Below are 17825 nucleotides of genomic sequence, written 5' to 3'. Positions count from 1 at the left end.
AGTACCTGGAGGCATATGACAAGATAGGCCAAACTCAGCATGGTTTCCTGAAAAGAAAATCCTGCCTGACAAACCCATTGAAATCTTTTAAGGTAATTCCAAGTAGACTAGACAAGGGAGGTGCAGTGGATTTTGTGTATTTGGAGTTTCAGAAGGCCTTTGACAAGTTGCCACACATGAGGCTGCTAAACAAGATCAGAGTCCATGGAAATACGGGAAAGTTACTTACGTCGATAGAGCGTTGGCTGATTGTCAGGGAACAGAGAGTGGGAATAAAGGGATCCCATTCTGGTTGTCTGCCAGTACTCCCTGGAGTTTAGAAGAATGAGGAGGAGCCTCACAGAAACATGTCGAATGTTGAAAGGCATGGACAGAGTGGATGCGGCAAAGTTGTTTCCCATGGTGGGGGAGTCTAGTACGAGAGAGCATGAATTAAGAATTGAAGGGCGCCCATTCAGAACGGAGATGCAAAGAAATCTTTTTAGGTAGAGGGTGGTAAATCTGTGAATTTCTTGCTGCTGTGGAGGCCAGGTCATTGGGTGTATTTAAGGCAGAGATTGATAGGTATCTGAGTAGCCAGGGCATCAAAGTTCATGATGATACAGTGGGAGAGCGGGACTAAATGGGAGAATGGATCAGCTCATGATAAAATGGCGGAGCAGATACGAAGGGCCGAATGGCCGGCTTCTGCTGCTTTGTCTTATGGTCTTATTTGAATGCAGCAGGAGACGGAATAAGGATCTTTTAGCACAGGTAGAGTTTGACAGGTAGAAACTTAGGCAGGTACGACTTTGGTCGAAGGAATAAAGGCATAGACAATTCTGTAAACAAGGCTAAAATTCAAGAGTCAGAGGTGTAAACGGACATGGGTGTCCTTGTGCAGGATTCCCTGAAGCTTAACTTGCAAATTGTGTCAGTGGTAAGATTGGCAAACTCAATGTTTGCTTTCATTTCGAGAGGATTAGAGTACAAGAGCAAGGATATAATTCTGAGGTTTTATAAGGCATTGGTCAGACCACACTTGGAGTACTGTAAGCAGTTTTGGTCCTTCTATCGGAAAGCATGTGCTGGCATTGGAGGGGGTGCAGAAGATTCACAAGAATAATTCCGGGAATGAAAGAGTTAACATATGAGGAGTGTTTGATGGTTCTGGGCCTGTACTCACCGGAGTTTAGAAGAATAGCTGATTTATTATCCACCTCTACCCTATTCTCCCGCCTCCTCCCCATAACTTTTGAGACTCTGACTAATCAAGATGTTTACTTATTAACTTCTGCTTTAAAAATCAAACACAAGAAAATCTGCAGATGCTGGTAATCCAAGCTACACAGGTCCTGATGAAGGGTCTCGCCAGATCTCTCTGACACCTGTCTGGAGAGAGTTGATGTTGGGAGGATGTGGGTGGGTCGAGAACGGTGAGCACAGCCTCCGACTATAGGGATGTCCATTTAGGACAGCGATGAGGAGAAATTCCTTCATCCACAGGATAGTGAATCTGCCACAGGCAACTGTGGAGGCCGAATAATTGAGTATATTTAAAGCAGAGTAACATACACAAATTGTTGGGGGAACAGCAGGTCGGGAAGTTTCTATGGAAAAGAGAAAACAGTCCACGGTTCAGACTGAAACACTTCATCAGGACCTGTGTTGCTTAAGGGTTCCTGCAAATTCATCCCCTGTCCTAATGATGGACTGCGGCGAAAGGGGTTGTGGGAAAGGGGACAAAGTCATCATCATCTGCCATCTTTGCCCCCTCCAGCTTCTCATTACGTCTACACACACAGTTCACCCACAGGCTTTCCACCCCTCCCTCACCTGGTTCTGGTTCAATCTGCCATTCATCTCACCTCTATTGGTTCCCATAATCACATCCTTTACTGTCTCAAACCATCACACTCCCCCACTTCACACTCACAAATGAATGAGAAAATTGTATGACGGGCCTGTTCCTGTGCTGTACTGCTCTGTGTTCTCTGTTCCCAGTTTCGAATAATGAGAGGAGATCTCATGGAAACACAAAATTCTTTCAGGGGTCAACAGGCAGGAGTGAGGGAGCATGTTGACCCTGTCTGATGAATCAGGGACCAGGGGTCTCTCTGCTCTCGGTCCAGCGTCCGCATTTGTCGGTTCACACCACGATGAAGGTTCCTGCCTTTCCCCCGGTCCGGGTACGCGCTGCCCGAGTCTCCCCCCACCCCGGTCCCGGGAGCCGCGCTGCCCGCGTCTCCCTCGGATGCCCGGGGACTCTCTAATTCTCTGCTTCTCCCCCCAGTCTCTGTCACCCTGGATGTGGAAACGGCGCATCCGGAGCTCGCGGTGTCTGAGGATCGGAAGAGTGTGACATGGACCGGGACCCGGAGGGATCTCCCTGACGCCGGGAAGAGATTCACATACTGGGATTGTGTGCTGGGATCGGAGAGATTCACATCGGGGAGACATTACTGGGAGGTAGAGGTGACGGGGAATCGGCGCTGGTGTCTGGGAGTCGCCGCAGAGTCTGTGGAGAGGAAAAGACGGGTTAGTCTGAGTCCGGAGACCGGATTCTGGGTCATCGGGCGGGTTGTTGACGTGCTATATCGGGATTGTGACGTGTTCGGTCTCACCTCCCCCGAGTCCCGTCTCCCTGCCGGTCCCATCCCCGGGAGGGTGGGAGTTTATCTCAGTTTCGAGTCCGGGACAGTTTCATTTTACAACGCGGAGACCAAGTCCCATATCCACACTTTCACTGGGAGTAAATTCACGGGGAAACTTTATCCTTTCTTCGCGACCTGGGTTGTGAACCAGTGGCTGAGAATCTACTCCGGTTCTGTTTCTGGTCAGTAAACGGGTCGGGTCCCGGAAGCGGCGTCATGAGTAGTGTCCCTGTAAATATAAATGTGCGGAGAGTGCAGCTAAATACGTGGCTAAGGAGATGGTGCAGGAGGGAGGGCTTCATGTTTCTGGACAATTGGGCTTTGTTCCCTGGAAGGTGGGGCCTGTTCCGACCCCGGTTTGCCCCTGAACTGGAGATGGACTAACATCTTTGCGGGTAGATTTGCTAGTGCTGCTCTGTGGGGGGTGGGGGGAGGGGGGAGAGGGTAAAAAAGATTTGCAGAGGGAGGGGAACCAGAGTGTTAGAGCAGATAGTGAGGTGGAGGAGGATAAAGGTCATGCGAGGACCGCATGTCCAGACAGAAACCAAAGGTTTGCACATTAGGTTGTAAATTAATTTTCAGAGCTTTAGAAATTGTAGAAAATAAAGATTTCCCAAAAGTTTTTAATGAAGTACATGACCAGAACATTTGTGAAAAAGTGGCTACTTCAGTTTTGTACCTATCGCAATAATTGTCTATGTTAGGAAATATTTTGGATGGTCTCTCCTTTGTTAATAGTAACAGTGAACAATTTTAAATTGAACTAAAAACTGATTGGCACATATCAAAGAAGAATTGACCATCTTCATTAACAAAGGTCATATTCAGTTCTCTCTCCCAATGTTGTTTAATTTTTAGTGATTAAGGGGATCTGCTTTTTTGCATTTATTTATTTTTATTTTCATTTATATTGTGATGGTCGATTGATGACTTTTGAAGAGTTAATTAGCAAAAATTCTCTCATACACACTTTCTGCAATATCTTAAGGTAAGATAATTTTTACAAAAATAATCATCTAAATTTCCATATATGCAAGAATCTGATTTGTTGGATACTATTTTGAATAAGAATCCTTTAGTAAGAGGTTCCATTGGTAGAATTCATAATCCATTTTTAATACATTAATACAAAAAGATAACCTCCCACCTAAGGTTTATACATGATAGAAATATTCGTTGTTTCAGACATGATAGAGGGGGAGGGATGAAAGGGGGTGGAGTGGCATTACTAGTCAGGGAAAACATCACAGCTGTGCGTAGACAGGACAGCCCGGAGGGCTTGTCCACAGTCATATGGGTGGAGCTGAGGAACGGGAAAGGTGTGACCACACTAATAGGGGTGTATCATAGACCGCCCAATAGTCAGAGAGAATTGGAGGAGCAAATCTGTATAAAGATAGTAGACCGATGTAAGAAACAGGAAGTTGAAATAGTAGGGGATTTTAACTTTCCGCGTATTGATTGGGACTCCCAAACTGTAATAGGGCTAGATAGCTTTGAGTTTTGAAATGTTTTCAGGAACGTTTTCTAAATCAATATATAGAGGTACCTACGAGAGAGGATGCAATACCTGACCATAATGTCATCAGTTTCAAGTTACGTATGGATAAGGATGGGTCTGGTCCTCGAGTTGAGTTTCTAAATTAGATAATGGCCAATTGTGTGGAAATGAAAAAGGATCTAGGAAGAGTGGATTGGGACAAGTTTTTTTTTCCTGGCAAGGATGTGTTCAGTAAATGGAAGGCCTTCAGAAGCTAACTCTTGAGAGCGCAGAGTTTGCATGTTCCTGCCAGGATTAAAGGCAAAGTTAACAGGCACAGGGAACCTTGGTTTTCAAGGGATATTGGTGATCTGGTTAAGAAAAAGAGACAAGTGTATAGCAGGTACAGAAACATAGAAAATAGGTGCAGGAGAAGGCCATTCGACCCTTTTGAGCCTGCACTTCCATTCAGTACGATCATGGCTGATCATCCAACTCAGAACCCCGTACGTGCTTTCTCTCCATACCACCGGATTCTTTTAGCCACAAGGGCCATATCCAACTTCCACTTAAATATAGTCAGCGAACCGGCCTCAACTGTTTCCTGTGGCAGAGAATTCCACAGAATTCCAGTGTGTATAAGCCTAGTCGATCCAGTCTTTCTTAATATGAAAGTCCAGCCATTCCAGGAATCAATCTGGTGAACCTTCTCTGTACTCCCTGTATGGCAAGAATGTATTTTCTTAGATTAGGGGACCAAAACTGCACACAATATTCTAGGTGCAGTCTCACCAAGGCTTTGTACAACTGCAGTAGAACCGTCCTGCTCCTGTACTCACATCATTTTGCTATGAATGCCAACATACCATTTGCCTTTTTCACCACCTGCTGTACCTGCATGTCCACCTTCAATGACTGGTGTACAATGACACCCATGTCATGCACCTCCCCTTTTCCTAATCGGCCGCCGTTCAGATAATCTGTTTTCCTGTATAGGCAACAAAGAACAAATGAGTTACCTGAAGAGTATAGAAAATGTAAGAAAATACTAAAGAAGGAAATCAGGAAGGAAAAAAGACATGAGGTGGCTTTGGCAGATAATATGCAGGTAAACTTGAAGGGTTTCTACAAGTATATTAAGAGTAAGTGGATTGTAAGTGACAAAATTGGTCCCCTAGAAGATCAGAGTGGTCGTCTCTGTGTGGAGCTACACGAGATGGGGGAGATCTTAAACACTTTTTCTGCATCAGTATTTACTCAGGAAACTGGCATAGTGTATATGGAAGGAAGGGGAACAAGCAGTATTGTCATGGAACAAACAGAGATTAAAGAGGAGGAGGTGCTTGCTGCCTTACAGCGAATAAAGGTAGATAAATCCCCCGGGCCTGACTTGACGTATTCTCGGACCTTGAGAGAGCCTAGAGTAGAAATTGCAGGGGCCCTGACAGAAATATTTAAAATGTCCTCAGCCACGGGTGCAGTGCCGGAGGATTGGACGTTGTTTAAAAAGGCTCCAATAGTAAACCAGATAATTACAGGCCAGTGAGCCTGACATCAGTAGTACGTAAATTACTGTAAGCTGTTCTGAGAGCTCGGATTTACAAGTATTTGTACAGACAAGGGCTGATTAAGGATAGTCAGTATGGCTTGGTGCATGGTAGATCGTGTTTAATGAATCTTGAAGAGTTTGTCGAGGAGTTTACCAACAAAGTAGGTGAAGGAAAGGCTGCGGATGTTGTCTAAATGAACGTTAGTAAGGTCTTTGACAAGGTCCCACCTGGGAGGTTAGTTCAGAAAGTTCAGACATGAGGTATCCATGGAGAGGTTGGAGAGATTGAAAGAGTGCAGAGATTTACTAGGATGTTGCCAGGTCTTCAGGAGTTGAGTTACAGGGAAAGATTGAACAGGTTAGGACTTTATTCCTTGAAGCGTAGAAGAATGAGGGGGGATTTGATAGAGGTTTACAAAATTATGGGATGTATAGACAGTAAATGCAAGTAGGTTCCTTTCATATAGATTAGGAACGATAAATACGAGAGGACATGGCTTTAGGGTGAAAGGGGAAAGTTTTAGGGGGAACATGAGCAGGAACTTTTTCAGAGAGTGGTGGGAGTGTGGAACGAGCTGCCATCTGACATGGTGAATGCGGGCTCACTCTTAAGTTTTGAGAATAAATTGGATAGATACATGGATGGGAGAGGTCTGGAGGGTTACGGAATGGGTGCAGGTCAATGGGACCAGCGGAATAAAGTTTCCGCACAGACAGAAAGTGCATGGCCTGTTTTCTGTGCTGCAGTGTTCTATGGTTCTATGGAGTGAAAGAAACACGACATGAGAATTGTCGATCGATTAATTTTAACTCGTTCACCGCATCCGTCAACCGAACAGAAACACCGGGGATTCAGCAGCAGTTGGGTCCTGAACTCCCCTGGGTCCTAACGTCCACCCGTAATGAGACAGGTTAAATGGGACAAGTGGGGGCGGTGCTGACCGGAAGACAGTGAAGATTGTTCATTAAGTTCATATGCCATTTCTTTGTCCCCCATTACTACTTCACCAGCATCATTTTCCAGTGGTCTAGTATCAACTCTCATCTCCCTTTCACTCTTCATGTAACTGAAAACTAAACTATTAGTATCCTGATTTATATTATTCGCCAGTTTGCCCTCATATTTCGTCTTGACCATTCTTATGGCTTTTTTCGTTGCCTTTTGTGTGATTTTAAGTGCATCCCAATAATCCAACATCCCACTCACCTTTGCTACCTTATATGCCATTTCCTTAGGTTTAACACAATTATTACACGCCTTTTCCAGCTCAAACTGTGAATTAATTTAAAGTCAGTCCCATAATTTAATAAAGTTTTTCTCTGAAAACTATCTACCCTCGCAAAGATTATACTGAAGACTACATTTGATTTTTCTTCAGCCTTGTACGCTTCACATTGAAATAGTATGTGTTTCGACGGTTTCATAATCACAAAATGTACACGACACAGAAGGAAGTTTTCCAATTAGATATAAGGCATAATGAAGCATAATGTGCAGACATCTAAATCAAACGTTATATATGAAAACAAGAACACACACAAAATGTTGGTGGAACACAGCAGGCCAGGCTGTGTTGTTGTTTTGTTTGTTTTGTGTGTTGTTGTTTGAGTTTCCAGCACCTGGAGATTTCCTCGTGTTTGCTTTATATGTGAAATACCGTTTGAGGAGTTTTCAACAGTCAATCGGACCTACTGCCAGAATGACCTGTTTAAGGTTCATCAAAACCGTAATGTATTCCGAGCAAATTATAAGGACCGATTTCCTCCATCCACTGTGAGGCTAAACGGTTGGCAAAGAATTCTGCTTTCTATGCTGATAAATGACTATAAGTAATTTCTTTATCATTACCTGCAATTCAGGCACACAATAACAGCCACAACAACATCCCCAGCTAACATATTTTGATTTATCTGTAAAAATGTTACTGTATGATAATAACATCCATTAATATATTGATGAACCAACAGACTCTCAGGCAGAACCGAAGCCGATCGTGTCTCCTACAATCAACTGAAGCCATTGGAAAAAACAAGGTGGGGTTACAGAGAAAGCTACAGTGGGAAACATTGTATCATCAAATACACTCATATTCCCAGCGTGGAAAGAACACAGCCACCCAAAACAAAAAAAAAAAACACTCTTCTTGTGATGTCCCCAACCGTCCTCCAGCACACCTTTAACAGGAAGATCATTTCCTTGCCCCCGCAAATTAATCCAGTATGTTGACATCAACTTGATCCTCTGTTACTTTGAGGACAATTGTCCCATTGCAATCAGTAAAGCCAAAAGAGGAAACGACATTACTGCACCAGAAAACAATCTTAAAGACTGTAATTGTATCACATACAAATATTTTTAATTTGAGGATGAAGCTGATTCATAAACCACACGGCGATAATCAAGAAGAGATCAAATTAAACAAATATATTTGGTCAACAAAATTTTCATTTTGCACCCAGGAATACGCACATAGATGCCTGAGGAGATTTGAAGCTCCTTTACATTTATCAAATATTTCACTGATAGGTGCTTCCATGTCAGCTTATTATCCATCCACGTACTGAGAAATCTTACCACTGACACTTCCTCAAGATAGTTATCATATAATTTAAAATCAAGTGCAAGTGTATTAATGCTGTTTGTAAACCACGTAATGTGTTTTAACGACTGAAAGCTTAAAATACTCATCAATCTGTCCACTGTTTGACCTATTAATTGTAAATTGCAATTAATACCTCTAATCTATAAAGCTACGTCATCTGTATATTGTGATTTACCCATCTCAGAGAAAATATCATTAATCATAATATTAAATAATGAAGGGCTACAAATACTGCCTTGTGGCATGCCATTCTCTATTACGTACAAACACAAACATAACATGCCGACCCGTACTTGCACAGCCCGTCCAAATAAATAAAGAACCTCAGAAAAACTATACGATTCCCCCTCACTCCCAATTTCCATAATTGAATCAAAAGTCCTTCCTTCCATATCATTTCCCTTTTCAGCATCAAGAAATACTGCTATTACAACATCTTTATTTAATTCTGTTCCCCGAATATCATCTTCCAAACCTAAAACTGAATCTAATGTCATTTTACGCTTCCAAAATCCACTCTAATAAAACACTTTATCATCACTCATTCCAAAATATAACTCGTGCTTGATTACCATACATTCCATAAGTTTACATAAAGACATTCACGATATAGGCCCTTAACTAGAAGGATCAAATGGGGATCTGCCACGTTTTAGACTAGGCACTACTATTTCCATTTTCCATGAGGAAAGTAGATGCACAATTCAAACATTTAATATTTTCACAAAAGAGAATTATATACAATTACAATTTCAAATATCACTCTTTCCTGGGGACACCTGACCTGCATTATTAATAGACTTCTTAAATTCATACAAAGAAATCTCTCCATCAGTGATTCTGTCATTGCTACAGCTGACTTCCAGCATATCAGGGTATTCACTGAAAAACATATCCCGACATTGTTTAACATCTTCACTTAAATTATCCTGATTAAGAATCTCAGCAAATGACCCAGCCAATAACACAACCATCCCTGTTTCAGTAATAATCATTTGGCCCTCATTAATCAACACAATTCCCCCCATTTTCTAAATCATATCCTAAACTATTCCAAGTTTGATATCCCTTCCAATATTATCTCCATATAACTCCAGTAAATCACCTACTTCCTCACCACGGCCTATGCCGTTTTATTGTTAATAATGTAACTCGGAGACTGATGCACCATCACATAAAAACTCACATTTCTCCCATTTTGCTTTCTGTCCCGTTATAAATCCAAATCCAAACTCATGAAGACAGGAAGGTTGACTGACGTTCACATAAACTCATCACACTCTGAGTTCACATTTGAGCGACCAATGACTGCAGGGGTCAGTGTTAAGTCTGAGCTACGATAGGCTGGAGGAAATCGTCCCATGATCAGCCCCTCCTCTTCCGCTCCATTGCCATGGCGGAGATCAGCGAGTCGCTTCTGTCGGTGTCGCCGGCCTTGGCGCCCACAAGGACGGGTGTGATTCCCCTTCGCGACTCGGTGGGTCTGTTTCGGTGACGTTTGTGGTGGCTGACGAAACATGCTTTTACAGGGAGCGAGCGAGGAATAATGTCAGCAACTCCCCGGGGAAGAGGCGCTGGCTGTCCACTCTATCTATTACCCTTAATATCAACTACACCTCTATCATTTCCCCCCTTATCCTCCTTCTCTCCAGAGAGTAAAGCCTTAGCTCCTTTAATCTCTGATCATAATCCATACTCTCTAAACCAGGCAGCATTCCGGTCAATCTCCTCTGTACCCTTGCCAATGCTTCCACATCCTTCTTACAGTGAGGAAACCAGAACTGGACAGAGTACTCCAAGTGTGGCCCAACCAGAGTTTTATAGAGCTGCATCATTACATCGCGACTCTTAAACTCTATCCCTCGACTTATGAAAGCTAACAACTTATAAGCTTTCTTAACTACTCTGTCTACCTGTGAGGCAACTTTCAGGGATCTGTGGACATGTAGCCCCAGATCACTCTGCTCCTCCACACTTCCAAGTATCCTGCCATTTACTTTGTACTCTGCCTTGGAGTTTGTCCTTCCAAAGTGTACCACCTCACACTTCTCCAGTTTGAACTCTATCTGCCACTTCTCAGTCCACTCCTGCATCCTATCGATGTCCCTCTGCAATCTTTGACAATCCTCTGCACTATCCACAACACCACCAACCTCTGTGTCTTCTGCAAACTTGCCAACCCATCCTTCTACCCCCACATGCAGGTCGAGGAATCAGGAAAAATCAGGAAAAGTAGGGATCCCAGAACTGATCCTTGTGGGACACCGCGAGTCACAACACTCCAATCCGAATGTACTCCCTCCACCTCAACTCTCTTTCTGCCGGCAAGCCAATACTGAATCCACCTGGTCAAACATCCCTGGATCCCATGCCTTCTGACTTTCTGAATAAGCCAACCGTGAGGAACCTTATCAAATGTATTACTAAAATCCATGTAGCTCACACCCACTGCACGACCGTCATCTACATGCCTGGTCACCTCTTAAAAGAACTCCATCAGGCTTGTTAGACACGATCTGCCCTTCAGAAAGCCATGCTGACTGTCACTGATCAGACCATGATTCCCTATAGGCCAAAAGATCTTATCTTTGTGAATCTTGTCCAACAGCTTTCCCACCACAGATGTAAGGCTCAATGGCCTATAATTATCTGGACTATCCCTACTACGCTTTTTGAACAAGGGGACAACATTCGCCTCCCTTCAATCCTCCGGTACCATTCCCGTGGACAATGAGGACATAATGATCCTCGCCAGAGGCTCGGCAATCTATTTCCTTGCACCAGGCGGGGGAACACATCCTCACTGGTCCTTTTTGCACTATTTGTGTATTTTTTAATTTATTGTAATTTTGTCTTTTCTCTACATAGCAGCTGTTAGAAAAAAAAGCAATTAGAAAAGACAATGATGTTAAAAACCAGACTCAGAATGCTTAAAGGAGATTTGCTTTTCAAGTTTTGTTTTACATTTCAATAGTGGTGGGTGTCTGGAGTGAATATCGGGAGGTGGTGGAGTAAGATGTGATAGATGCTATTAGATACCACGTGAATGTGAACCGAATGGAGGGATGTGTCCCTTGTGCAGGCAGACGGGATTGCTTTAGTAAGGCATGAAGTGACCAGTACAGTGGGTTCAGAACAACACAGTGAGCAGGAGGGCCTGTTCAAGGACAAGTACAGCAAGCAGAGCAGGTAAACTGGATAAAGTGATCCCACTCAGAGAACAGACTGTGACGTCAGTGGATATATGCTGGTATCACAGTTCTCTCACCAAAGATACTTCACTGCTGGATAAAATGAAGTTTGTGATGTTTATAACCAATGTGGTGAATTGTACTGATCAGAGATCTCATCCTACTGAGGAAATTAAAATTATTGTGAAAGCTGCAGAAAGGTATTTTGGTGTAACTGGTGTTTTGTGGGAAGCTTTAAATGAAGTTTTGTGGGGTATCTGTCTCGCAGTCTACTTGTGAACATATATAATAGTATTAAAATATATCACGGAAATGCAACAAATCTGATTTATAATGGTCAAGACTTTAAGAAGTTTATTTCTGATTTGTCAGACTCTTCCGATGTTATATCTGTTCAGGAAACCTTCACATTTTAAGTTTTTATTCCTGTGCAGGATTATATTGTCGTTCGGCTTGACAGGTTAGTTGGTAGAGGGGTGGTGTTGCCAGTTTTATAAGGAAAGGGGCCGGGTACAGAGTTGTGAATGGGAATAAAATGTATGATGCACTTGCAGTAGAAATTCTTGATTCAACAGGTATGTATGTAGCTTCTTGTGTGAAAATATTAACTTTTTGAATCGTATTTGGAGGTTTGGCCTCATGGAAAATGGTTGTTGTAATAGTGCCCATTCTAAAACCTGCAGCTCCCCGTCTGATCCTCCTTGTTATAGGCCAATATCATGAACGTCTCTTTTATGAAAACTTGTGGAATGTGTGGTAATCGAGAGTTTGCATGATATTTTTGATAAAAGAGTTAATTTCACATTTTATCAGACGGGAATTCAGAAAACGTTCGGATCAGTTTGGGTTTGGAAGATCATATTAGGAAACACAGTTAAATAAAGATCAACACGTACGAACAAGCTGGAGGAACTCAGCAGGCCAGGCAGCGTCCGTGGAAACGAGTAGTCAACGTGTAGGTCCGAGACCCTTCGTCAGGACTGAAGAAGGAGGAAAAGGGGCCCTACAAAGAAGGAGCGTGAGGGTGGGAAGGAGAAGGCTGGTAGGTGCCAGGTGAAAAACTAATCAGAGGAAAGATCGAGGGGTGGGGGAGGGGAAGCAGGGAGGGGATAGGCAGGAAAGGTGAAGAAGGAATGTAAGGGGAAAGCACTATGGGTATTAGAAGAAGGCAGAATCATGAGAGAGGTGGTAGGCAGCTGAAAGAGGAGGCAGAGTGAAAGTGGGATGGGGGAAGGGAGGGGGAGGTAATTACCGGAAGTTGAAGAATTTGGTGTTCATGCCAAGGGGCTGGAGACTACCCAGACGGTATATGAGGTGTTGCTCCTCCAACCTGAGTTTAGCCTCATCATGGCAGTAGAGGAGGCCATGTATGGACATATCCGAATGGGAATGTGAAGCAGAGTTGAAGTGGGTGGCAACCGGGAGATCCTGTTTTGTGACGGTCGGAGCGGAGGTGCTCGACGAAGCGGTCCCCCAATCTGCGTCGTGTCTCGCCGATGTAGAGGAGGCCGCACCGGGAGCAACGGATGCAATAGATGGTCCCAACACACTCACAAGTGAAGTGTTGCCTCACCTGGAAGGACTGTTTGGGGCCCTGAATGGTGGTAAGAGAGAAGATGTAGGGACAGGTGTAGCACTTACGCTTGCAGGGATAAGTACCCGGTGGGAGATCTGTGGGGAGGGAACGATCCCTGCGAAAAGCAGAGAGGGGGTAGAGAGGGAACGATGTGCTTAGTGGTGGACTCCTGTTGAAGGTTGCGGAGGATTATATGCTGGATCCGGAGGCTGGTGGGGTGGTAGGTGAGGACGAGGGGAACACGGTCCCTCTTGTGGTGACGGGAGGATGGGGTGAGGGCCGGAATACACCGGTGGCCATCCACACCGCAATGCCATTAGCCCAGGAGTCAGTCTAGATGTGGATTGGTCCGGTGGTGTTTTGGAGGGGGAGGGCTACTGCTGCCAGCTCGGAAAGTTGACTGGAACCCCCCCTCCCTCTCTGTGGTAAATTTTGCCCGTGGCAGGATGAAGTGCTGCCGCTGTCCACAATGGTCTCCCCCTTTCCAGCGGCTGGAGCCGTCTGTGAACCAGGCGTGCAGTTTGTCGTCGGGATGGAGGGAATCGAAGGGCTGACCCCAACACGCTGAGGAGGGTTGTACCTTGGGGATGTCCGGGGCAGGGTTCTGGGACTGGGGGAAAGCCACGACTTGTTCATGGAGGCGGCTGACCCCTTCAGGACCGGGTTCAGGCCACTCCGCAATGTAGCTTCCACTTGATGATGGAGGACGGCCCTCTTTGTGGGAGGAATCAGGGGACGCGACCCATCGCATTATGGGGAGATGGGGGCGGAGGAAGACAGGGTCGGGGCCTGTTTGGTGTTCTGTGTCGATGAACGCCAGGTAACGGGCTAGTAGCTGGCGCTCGAAGGGGCTGTAGCGCGCTATGCGGCGGGATTGCCTGGGAGGATGGTGTGCTGGGCACCTGTATCGACAAGTGCCATCCACCTCTGCGTGTTTCCCTTTCCACAGTGCACTACGACAGGAATATGTGGCCTCAGGTCCCCCGGGCGGGAGAGGGCGAGAGAGTAAATGCCCCGGGGGCCCTGGCCTTCATCCTATGGGTGGGGGGAGAAGTTCTGCCACCCCTGTGGTGAGGCGCCTTGGTGGTTGAGGTGGGGCATTTCCTGTCTCAGGAACTCTCTGAGTTCTGTCTTGAGGGCAGGCGAGGCAGTATCAGGTAAGGGAGGTGCAGAGGGTGGGTTGCTATGGGCATGGTCTGGCTGGGCAGTCTGGGGTCTGGGGGAGCCCCCTGCCTCAAGTTTGGTGGCGGGACGGATGGTGGTCTTGTTGTAGCTAGATTTGCCCCTGCAATGCAGAGAACGGAGATTGGAGAGAAAGACTGGGGAGTGGGATGAGGAAAGAAGGGAGAGTGGGGCCTGGGAGAGAGATTAGGGAGAGAGGGCAGTAGAAGAGAGAAGGGGGTGTCGGGTCCGTGAGAGAGACAGGGAGTGGTTATGAAGAGACGGGGTAGTGGGGTAGTAAAGAGAAAAGGGAGTGTATGGGGGAAGAGAGAGAGAGAGAGAGAGAGAGAGAGAGAGAGAGAGAGAGAGAGAGAGAGAGAGAGAGAGAGAGAGAGAGAGAGAGAGAGAGAGAGAGAGAGAGAGAGAGAGAGAGAGAGAGAGAGAGAGAAAGAGAGAGAGAGAGAGGACAGTGGGGATTGAAAGAGCGAGAAAGAGTGGGGAGATGAAGAGAGATAAGGAAGAATAGGGAATTGAATAGGAAGAAGTATTGAATAGGAAGAAAAGTAAAGACCAGTGTGTTGTGGAAGAGGGATTCCGGAGAAAGGGGAGTACAACAGTGTCACTCCACTCGTCAGGAAGCGAGAGAGGCAGAGGGAGGGAAACTAAAGGCCAGTTGGTCTGACCTCAGTGTTTGGGAAGATGTTGGATTCGATTATTAAGAATGATGTCTCAGGGTTCTTTGGACAAATGATAAAAAGGGCCGGAATCCGCATAGTTTCCTGACAAATCTGTTGAAATTCATTGAAGAAATAACAAGCGGGATTGACAAAGGACAATCGGTTGATGTTGTGTACTTTGAATTTCAGGCCTTTGAAAAGGTGGCAGACATGAGGCTGTTCAACAAGCTACGAGCCCATGAAATTACAGAAAGAGTCTTGCACAGTTAAAGCAGTGGCTGATTGTCAGGAGGCAGAAAGTATGAATAAAAGGAGCGTTTTCTGTCTGGCTGCAGATGTCCAATGGCATTCCACAGGGGTCTGTGATGGGACCGATTATTCTCTGCTATATGGCAATGACTTGGATGATGTATTTGATGGCTTTGTTGCAAAGTCTGCAGAGGACATGCAGGGAAAGGTAGTTCTGAGGACGTAGAGAGGCCACAGAAGGAGCTAGACAGATTAGGATTGGAAACGGCAGATGGTATACAGAGCATTCATTTTTTGAGGACTAAAAGTTAGAAGCAAGGTCGAAATGTTGAAACATTAAAAAGCTCTGGGGAGGCCTCACTTGTAGTATTTTGAGCAGGTTTGAGCTCCTTGTCTTAGAAAGGATGTGCTGAATCTCGAGGGGGTTCAGAGGAGGGGCACGAAAATGGTTCCAGTATTGAATAGATTGTCATATCACCATTGATGTCTCTGGGCCAGAATTCAGAAAAATAAGGGGTGAACTCGTTGAAGGAGGAGCCTTGATAGAGTGGATGTGGGCAGGATTTTTCCTGTGATTGGTGGGTCTAAGACCGGATGCGCCATAACAGAGGGCATCCTGTTAGAACGGAAATGAGGAGGAGTTTCTTTAGCCAGAGTGGAGAATCTATGGGATTCTTTGCCACAGGCAGCGGTGGAGGCCGAGTCTCTCTGTACATTTACTACAGAAGGTCATATATTACTGATTGTTCAGGGTCTGAAAGGACACGGGGAGAAGACAGGAGATTGGGTCTGGTGCGAAATTGGATCAACCAGGATGATATGGTGATATGTTGAAACAGAGTGGATGGGCCGAATGTCCTAACCTGCTCCAGCACCTCATGGTCTTATGGACTTTCTGCCTTTTGAACATTTCTGTCTCTTTGGGATGTGTATATCCTGCACTTTCTGAATTGCTTCCCGAAACTTCATCCATTCTTGCTTTGACGTTATCGGTGCCAAAGGTCTTTTCCAATCACTTTCGGCCAGCTCCTCTCTCAGGCCTCTGCAGTTTCCTTCATTCCACTGCAACACTGCATCTACGTTGTGCTTCCCCTTCTCAAATTGCAAATTCAATCTCGGTTCATTGCATCACACCCTATCCAGAATAGCAGATCCCTTAGTGCAGTGGTCCCCAGCCACCAGGCCGCAAAACATGCTGTACCGGGCCGCGAGGGAACGATATGATTTGGCGATAGTGGGCTTACCCACGAGCTGCTCTCTGAAGCCACCTCGCAGGCATTCTAGAAATTCTCCCTCGGGGCATCCAGCACCAACCGGGCTTTCCCAATCTATTTGTGAACTGAAATCCCACATGACTATTGTAACGTTGACCTGCTGACTTGCATTTTCTATCTCCCGTTGTAGTTTGTAGACTACGTCCTTACTACTGTTTGGGGGTCTGCACATACCTTCCACCAGGGTTTCTTTGCACTTGCAGTTCCTCAGCTCTCCCCACAACGACTCAGCACCTTCCGACCCTCTGCCAGCTCTTTCTAATGGTTTGATTTTGTTATGTTTACCAACAGGGCCACGCTGTCAGTGATGCCCACAACCTCATGTATGCCAGTCCGTAGCTCTTCCTCCACGTCAGTTTGCACAATGCGCGCATTCAAATGTAATACTTTCAGTCCTGTGTTCAGCCTTTTAGATTCTGTGTGTCTTTTCCATCGCAACTCATCCTGTCGACTGCCAGGTTGCCCCATCAGCAGCCTCTCATTGCCGGCAGTCTCACAACATACTGTCTCTGTCTACAAACCAACTACCTCATCCTCGGCGGTAGCACATCGGTTCCCAAACCCCTTACCTAACTCACAAAATTTCTTTTCAGGGCCTGCTGACATTTTCTACCTGTCATTGGTGCCAATATTTGCCAACAAGTCTGGTTGCTCGCCCTCCCCCTTTAGAATGCCAGGGGCCTGATCGGAGTCATCCCTGTCCCTGGCACCTGGACACATCTCACCATCCGGGTGACTCTATCGCCAGCACAGAACCGCTGGTCGTTGGTTGACAACAGGAGGAACTCTAACCCTGTTACGGCGGAGGGATGATCGGGTGAGAGTTAATGTTCTGGAAATGGAGGGGTTGCCTCATGGATCAGAGGGAATAAAAGGTTGGAGAGGCTTCAGTTGTTTCCTCTGTAGCGATGGGGGCTGAAGGGAGACCAGAGGCAGACTGAGGCTGAGTAGAGATCTGAGAAAAGAGAACCGACATCGTTTGTTCACCAGGTGAATATCTCAATTACCAGAGGACGTGATTTCAAAGTGAGAGTGGGACAGTTCAAAGATGATGTTTACCTGTGCCCTGGTACTCCACTCTGCTCCACAGTCCTCTCTCTCCTTGTCTCTCTCTCTCTCTCTCTCTACCCCTTAACTCTTATCTCTCTGTCTCTCTCTCTCACTCTCTATACATATAATATTCCTCAATTTCTCTATCTCCTCTTTTCCTCATCCGTTCTCTTTTACACCCTCCAACTCTTTCCTCCAAACATTCTTCCCTACACAGTCACTAACCTGCATCTTTCCCTTATTGTCTCTTGCTCCGTTTATGCCTAACCTTTCGTTTGCCTCTCGTTTTCTCCCCAATTCCCCCTTTCCTGCAGCTTGCTGTCTCCACCACCCACCCGTCCAGACCAGCACCATTCCCCCACCCCGCACTGTGATGACGGTT

The 17825-nt window shown here is 45.6% G+C and overlaps 1 protein-coding gene across 5 annotated transcripts in view; it reads left to right on the top strand.

Annotated features, from left to right (window-relative positions):
- Positions 1–17274, top strand: part of LOC132390513 (E3 ubiquitin-protein ligase TRIM39-like) — a 29808-nt gene extending 12534 nt beyond the window's left edge. The window contains exons 6-8 of one of the 5 annotated variants that reach the window (XM_059963126.1): positions 2273–2517; positions 7631–7696; positions 16987–17274. In XM_059963126.1, the coding sequence (XP_059819109.1) occupies positions 2273–2517; positions 7631–7696; positions 16987–17166 (491 nt within the window). In that variant the 3' untranslated portion in view covers positions 17167–17274. Of the gene's footprint in view, positions 1–2272; positions 2842–3572; positions 3622–7630; positions 7729–10873; positions 11041–16986 lie in introns of those variants that run through there. The other 4 variants (XM_059963127.1, XM_059963129.1, XM_059963128.1 and 1 more) reach the window with 4 other exon arrangements.
- Positions 17275–17825: the final 551 nt, after the last annotated feature.

This window comes from Hypanus sabinus, unplaced genomic scaffold, assembly GCF_030144855.1.
Source record: "Hypanus sabinus isolate sHypSab1 unplaced genomic scaffold, sHypSab1.hap1 scaffold_936, whole genome shotgun sequence".
Taxonomy (NCBI): domain Eukaryota; kingdom Metazoa; phylum Chordata; class Chondrichthyes; order Myliobatiformes; family Dasyatidae; genus Hypanus; species Hypanus sabinus.
This window is presented reverse-complemented; position numbering and strand designations above follow the sequence as displayed.